At 62.2% G+C, this 6,164-nt stretch overlaps 1 protein-coding gene across 1 annotated transcript; it reads right to left on the bottom strand.

The window, feature by feature from the left end:
• Nucleotides 1-144: 144 nt before the first annotated feature.
• LOC102937112 (vitamin K epoxide reductase complex subunit 1-like protein 1) lies at nt 145-5,120 on the bottom strand. The gene is made up of 3 exons (XM_037898939.2): nt 4,818-5,120; nt 1,544-1,653; nt 145-1,452 (listed from the first exon to the last, which is right to left on the bottom strand). The coding sequence occupies exons 1-3, from the start codon at nt 4,985-4,987 to the stop codon at nt 1,226-1,228; spliced, it is 507 nt and encodes a 168-aa protein (XP_037754867.1). The 5' UTR covers nt 4,988-5,120; the 3' UTR covers nt 145-1,225.
• Nucleotides 5,121-6,164: the final 1,044 nt, after the last annotated feature.

The following is a 6,164-nucleotide window of genomic DNA, read 5'->3' as shown; positions in this document are numbered from 1 at the left end:
GCACGACCCCAGGCTAGATCCAACCTTGTCCTATCGCCATATCCTAATGCTCTGTCCCTTTTTAGCCTGACACCATTATCTACGCATTGCCTGGCTCACAAGTTTCCAAAGGGTTAAATAACAAGACACCAAACACACCCAGCGGCCTATTGCTGAGGGCGACTTTATTTCAGCTACAAACAGGCAGCTCCAGCTGGTCTCTTCATGGTCATTTTGATTTGGTGCACAGTGCCCCCTGTTGGTCAGTTAACAAAAGTACCGCGGTCACTGCAGCAGGGGACATACAAGCCGGGGCTATGTAGGGCTAGATCAGGGATCTCAAACTCGAATCACCATGAGGGCCACATGAGGACTAGTCCCTTGGTCCGAGGGTCACATCCCTGATCCCCAGCCCCCGCGCTACCCCCAGCCCCAGCCCTGTCCCCACTCCACCCCTTCTATGAGGCCCTGCCCCTGCCCCACCCCCATTCCAACCCCTTCCCCATATCCCCGTCCCGCCTCTTCTCCCTCTCCGCCCCTGAGCGCCCGGCTCCCTGCTCCTCCCCCTCCCTCCTGGAAAGCACTAAGCGCCGCCAAACAGCTGTTTGGCAGCGGGAAGCGCCTACAGGTAGGCGGAGGAGCGGGGACAGGGTGCGCTGGGGGAAGGGGAGCCTGGCTGACCCCAGGAAATAACCCCGCGGGCCGCCGCATGTTTGAGACCCCTGGGCTAGACTGTGTTCTTGTTTACTCCATTCACACTGAGTTTATCAAGATCAGAATCCAGCCCTGACTCTAGAGGCACCAATGGGTCGCTCTGGATTGAGATCAGAATCCAGCCCTGCCTCCATTGACGTCAGTAGGGTCATATGTCTCTCACTCTCCCTCACGCACGCACACGCTGGTCCCTGCTGGAAAGAATCGGGCACACGTGAGAGCCGCTCTGCCCCCTGCTGGAGGTGATGAAACCTGATCTCCTGTGTGTGTGTGTGTGTGTCTCACACTCAGTCCCTTGCCGGGTATGTGTGCGTCACGTAACCATTTTAACCCACATGATACCAGCATTTTGGTTAAGCCAGAAATGGCCTCAGTTTGTGTTTAAAGGGTGATGGACCCAGGGTCTGAGCTGGTTTGGCACAGAGGGGACAGGATACCGGGCTAGATGGGCCCCTGGCTGCTATACAAAGAGGCTTCGCGGTCGCAACTGCAGCTCCAGGAGGGGGCTGGGCCGGGGCTCCCCCAGCCACGCTCACTGCCCCTTGGGCTTGGCGCGGCGCGGCCCGCTCCCCCTCAGGCCGACCAGACGCTGGGAGTTGAGGAGGAGCAGGGCGCCGTTGAGCAGGTAGGTGGTGACGCACACCAGGCAGAAGTCGTGGAGCACGAAGAAGAGGATGTAGGCCAGGTAGAGCGAGCCGGCGATGGAGACCAGGGAGGTGCCCAGCAGGGTGACGGCCGCCAGGGTGCTGGGAGTGAAGCCTGGAGACGGTTCGAGAGAGGGCTCGTTAGACTATCAGGCACCAGCCTGCCCCTGTGGAAGGGGGGAGATACCCCCCCCACCACCACTTACCCAGCAGTGTCTGTAGGATGTAGAAGACGATGCCAAATAAGCTGTTGGGCTGATTAAAGACGCTGTGTTTCCCCAGGAGATCTTCCACCAAGCCAAAGCCACGGCCCCACCTGCAGAGAGAACGGGGACGTAGGACTAAGGGCTGCAAGGAGGCTGGCGGTGTACAGACAGCGACCCTCGCCTTCCACAAGGTGGACTCTGCTCTAACCACTAGACCCCACTCCCCTCCCAAGGCCGGGGATAGAACCCAGGAGCCCTGACTCCCAGCCCCCCTGCTCTGATCATGAGACCCCACTCCCCTCCCAAGGCCGGGGATAGAACCCAGGAGTCCTGACTCCCAGGCCCCTAACTCCTGCTCCAGCTTGGGGGGGGGGGGGGGGGGGGAAGAGCTCTGATTCCTGCAGCCCCTAGCGCAGGGAGTTCTGCCCCCTTCCTGTTTGCTGCCCCCCCCCTGCAATTTTGATGCCAGTAACGAATTCTGATGATAGCTCAATTCACACCCCCTGGCACTGAAGGACCCCAGTGAGCTGAGGCTGGGGGGCTGCAGGGGTGGGCCGGCTCAGCTGAGTGGAACAGCCCCCGGGGGCCCTAATAGGGTCCAGAACCGGGTTACATTGCAGCTCCCCTGGGCCCTGCAATTGCCAACGGCTAGGTAGGCATGAGCCCCTACACACGTGGCAGAAACAGAACACCCTGGCAATGATTGACAACGGCCCCCACCCATCACAGCCTGGCGGCAGGCGGGACTAGTGGCCTAGGAAACGCTTTCATTGATAAAAGCTCCCCTCTTCCCCACCCCCCTGGCAGGAGGGAAGCCAGCTGTTTATCCGGCAGCCAGATGTTTCAGGGTGTTGCCCACTGCGAGGGGAGGGGGGAGCACAGGCAGAATTAGCGTGGGTTTGTGAGGCCCGTGCAGTCAGGCCCGCGGATGCTAACACACGCACACGGCCAAACCCGAGTCCTGAGGGAATCCGAATCGGTGTTTCGTCCACGCCCCAGATCCCTGCCGGGGTGTTTCTCACCGAGATCACGGCCCCCGTCACGCTGGGCGGACACCCCCTCCCTCACCCGCCGAGTGCAATCGGTGCCCGGTACTGCATGGACCCGACTTGCCCTTCCCTGACTGAGACTGGGACCCCTGTCGTGTCAGGCACTGCATGGACCCCCCCAGCCAAAACCAGATCCCCCACTGTTCCAGGTGCTGCACAGACCCCCCTCCCCCGACCAAGATTCGGGCCCGCCGTTGTTCCAGACGCTGGGCAGACACACGGCGAGAGACGGTCCCTGCCCCACAGAGCAGACAGTCTATGCAGACAAAGGATCATTGTCCCCGTTTTACAGATGGGGAAACTGAGGCCCACATGCAGCATCGGAGGTGGAGCTGGGAACAAAATCAAGATCTCCTGGGTCCCAATCCTCACTCCACGGCCCAGTCCCCCCTGGCTCTGTTGACAGGCCAGGGTCATTCCCCTTCCACCTCTCTCTGCCAGTGATAAAGCGTCCATCACCTCTGCCCCGTCCCTGCGTTCGATCTGGCTGTTTGCAGAAGACTGAGTAAACTTAACTCTGGTTCTTTCCCTCCACCCCTCTCCGCCCCCAGGAACATTTTCCCCCTCGACTAAAAAGGACAGCAAATTCACTCCAGACCCTTCAAAAACATTTGTAAAAGAAGTTTCAAGGGCCTCCCCATGAGATGAAAAATAGTTCCAAGTGCCTCCCCCCTTCCAATTCACTTGCCAAATGTCTGTCGTTTTATAACCATGTTTCCCTATATTTTTTAAAAGTGTTTCTCGCCTGCCCCCCTCCCCAGTCTTGGTATCCTTACAGTCGCTCCTAGAAGCGCCAAAGAAGGATCACCAGGCGCTGTACAAACCCGGGCCCAGATGACAAACCCTGCCTCCGAGAGCTGAGCGAAGCCACTGCTCTAGCCACCTGGCTGGTGGGTCCGGCTCGCTGAGGGCCGCCAGATTTGGGAAGAGGAATTCCCCCAGCTCAGACCGGCAGGGACCCTGGGGCAGACTTCACCTCCCTCTGCAGCGTGGATCACCTGGGCCCATCTCAGATTATCCACTCCCTGGTATTGTGAGGGCCTCGGGCATTGGGGGGCCCCCTTGCCTGTCCTCTGCCTGATCGCGCTCAACACAGAGGTAACTGTGATGATCTCAGGGTCTCTCTGGAGCTACCAAACAAACTGGGGGAGCCGGCAACACAGAGCACAAAGGGGCCAGGCTGGAAACAGAGATGCCCGGTCATCAGCAGGGCTGCGGCTGCAAGAAAGGACTAAGCAGAGGGTGCAGAACCACAGGGCTCTCCCATGGAGTGGGAAAGCACATAGGGCCTAGGAGGCTGGGGTATGCCCCCTGGGCTAGGCATGTAGGGCTACAGCACGGCATCGGGGTCATCACACAGGGGTGTGGGCACAGCACAGGGGCAGCAGGGTGGAACATAGTGCATGGGATTGGAGCAGCAGAGCGATTGAACTCAGGGGGCTGGGGCAGTTGGGGGGGGGGGGGGGGGGGGCTATTGCACAGGGCGGCTGAAAAAAGGGGGCTATAGCACTGGGGTGTTGCAGTAGGGAGCAGGGGAGGTTCATGCAATGGGGCTGGGGCTGCAATGGGAAGCAGGGGGGGTTGCAACGGGGAAGGGGGAGTCATGCAAGGGGGCCAGGGGTTGCAGTGGGGGGAAGGGGAGTCATGCAGTGGGGCCAGGGGTGTTGCAGTGGGGAGCAGGGGTTGCAATGGGGGGGAGGGAAGTAATGCAATGGGGCTGGAGGGTTGCAACGGGGAAGGGGGAGCCATGCAATGGGGCCGGGGGGTTGCAATGGGGGAAGGGGGAGTCATGCAAGGGGGCCGGGGGTTGCAGTGGGGGGAACGGGAGCCATGCAATGGGGTCGGGGGTGTTGCAGTGGGGAGCAGGGGTTGCAATAGGGAGAGGGGGAGTCATGCACCGGGGCCAGGGGCTGCAATGGAAAGCAGGGGGGGTGCAATGGGGGGGAAAGGATCATGCCGTGCGCCGGGGCTTGCAGAGGGAGGAAAGGGAGTCACGCAATGGGGCCGGGGGGTTGCAGTGGGGGGAAGGGGAGTCATGCAATGGGGCCGGGGCTTGCAGAGGGAGGAAAGGGAGTCATGCAATGGGGCCGGGGGGTTGAAGTGGGGGGAACGGGAGTCACGCAATGGGGCCGGGGGGTTGCAGTGGGGGGAAGGGGAGTCATGCAATGGGGCCGGGGGGTTGCAGTGGGGGGAGGGGGAGTCATGCAATGGGCCCCCCCGCGCACCTGGAGGTGAAGACCTTGGAGCAGCTGACAGAGGGGCTCAGGTCGCACATGGCCCGGTAGCCCGGGTCCCGCTCCCGCGAGCTCTCCACGTGCAGCGCGTACACGGAGAGCGCCAGCCCCAGCGCGCAGAGCCCGAGCCGCAGCGCCCGCTCCCAGCCCGGCACCGCCATCGCTCGCTGCCACCGCGCGCTGGGCACGAGCTCGCCCCCACCGGCCCGCGCGCCTGCCAATCAGCAACCGGCGCGGGCCCATTGGCTGCCCCTTCAGGAGGCGGGGCGGGGGAAGCAAAGGCTCCTGGGACTTGTAGTTTTCTGGACCCAGTGGAGGAGAAGGCGGAACTATGGGGCTGATGGCAGGAGGGTGGGGTCTAGGGGTTGGAGGAGGGGCGGGGCCTGAGATCCAGGGCTCCTGGGTTCCATCCCCAGCTCCAGGAGAGAAGTGGGGTCTAGTGGTTAAAGGAGGGGGGGCTGGGAGCCAGGACTCCTGGGTTCTATCCCCAGCTCCGGGAGGGGAGTGGGGTCTAGTGGTTAGAGGAGGGGGGGCTGGGAGCCAGGACTCCTGGGTTCTATCCCCAGCTCTGGGAGGGGAGTGGGGTCTAGTAGTGGCTGGGGGGAGGCAGGAGGGCTGGGAGCCAGGACACCTGGGTTCCTCTCCTTAGCCGTGCCAGGGGACCTAGTCGTGGCAGTTGCACCCCCAGGTTGGGCACACACCCCAGCACATGGTAATACTCCACCCCGCTGCCTCGCCTGAGGTTGTTGCAGGTCTCCCAGACGGTGCCTCTGGCCACGAGCTCCAGGCGGCAGGTCCCCAAACAGTCATCGCTCTACACGCCCTGGTGGTCCCACACCTGCTCCTCTAGGACACTGTGCCCCGTCAGCCTCCCCTGCCCCAAATCCAGACCCTACGCCACCAGGGCGGAGTTGTTACAGTCCTTGATGGAGCGCATCCGCAGTTCCCGGCCTTAGAAGGAAACCTTGATGTGGGGGTCGGTGGCGGACGTGGGGTCCCCTTACAGGCCACTGCCCCACAGCACCCTGCCGCACATGGAGTTGGGGGGCGGGGGTCCCGTAGCACTAGCATTTGCAGATGTCCCAGGAGATGGCATAGCCCCCCTCCGGGCAGCCACGGGGGCAACTCCTCCTCTGCCCCCGCTCAGCCACGTACTCCTTCACCACCCACCTCAGTGCCTCCCACCTGTGGTCTTCCGGCCCCACCACGGTATAGATGGGCAGTAGGGAGTAGGAGCCCCGGCCGGGCTGGCTTTGAGGCTCTCCATCCAGGCCGAGAAGACCCCGACATCTTACTTTGCTGTCAATGGCCATGAGCCCCCCAGTGCTGCCTGGCTCT

The sequence above is a fragment of the Chelonia mydas genome, chromosome 6 (genome assembly GCF_015237465.2).
Source record: "Chelonia mydas isolate rCheMyd1 chromosome 6, rCheMyd1.pri.v2, whole genome shotgun sequence".
Taxonomy (NCBI): Eukaryota; Metazoa; Chordata; order Testudines; family Cheloniidae; genus Chelonia; species Chelonia mydas.
This window is presented reverse-complemented; position numbering and strand designations above follow the sequence as displayed.

Excerpts from the sequence above, each read along its gene's own strand:
- LOC102937112 (XM_037898939.2), bottom strand. The coding sequence starts at position 4,987 with ATGGCGGTGCCGGGCTGGGAGCGGGCGCTGCGGCTCGGGCTCTGCGCG. Across the intron at positions 1,654-4,817 it reads TCCAAGGTCTTCACCTCCAG|GTGGGGCCGTGGCTTTGGCT; the intron begins GTGCGCGGGGGG and ends TTCTCTCTGCAG. Across the intron at positions 1,453-1,543 it reads CATCCTACAGACACTGCTGG|GCTTCACTCCCAGCACCCTG; the intron begins GTAAGTGGTGGT and ends AACCGTCTCCAG.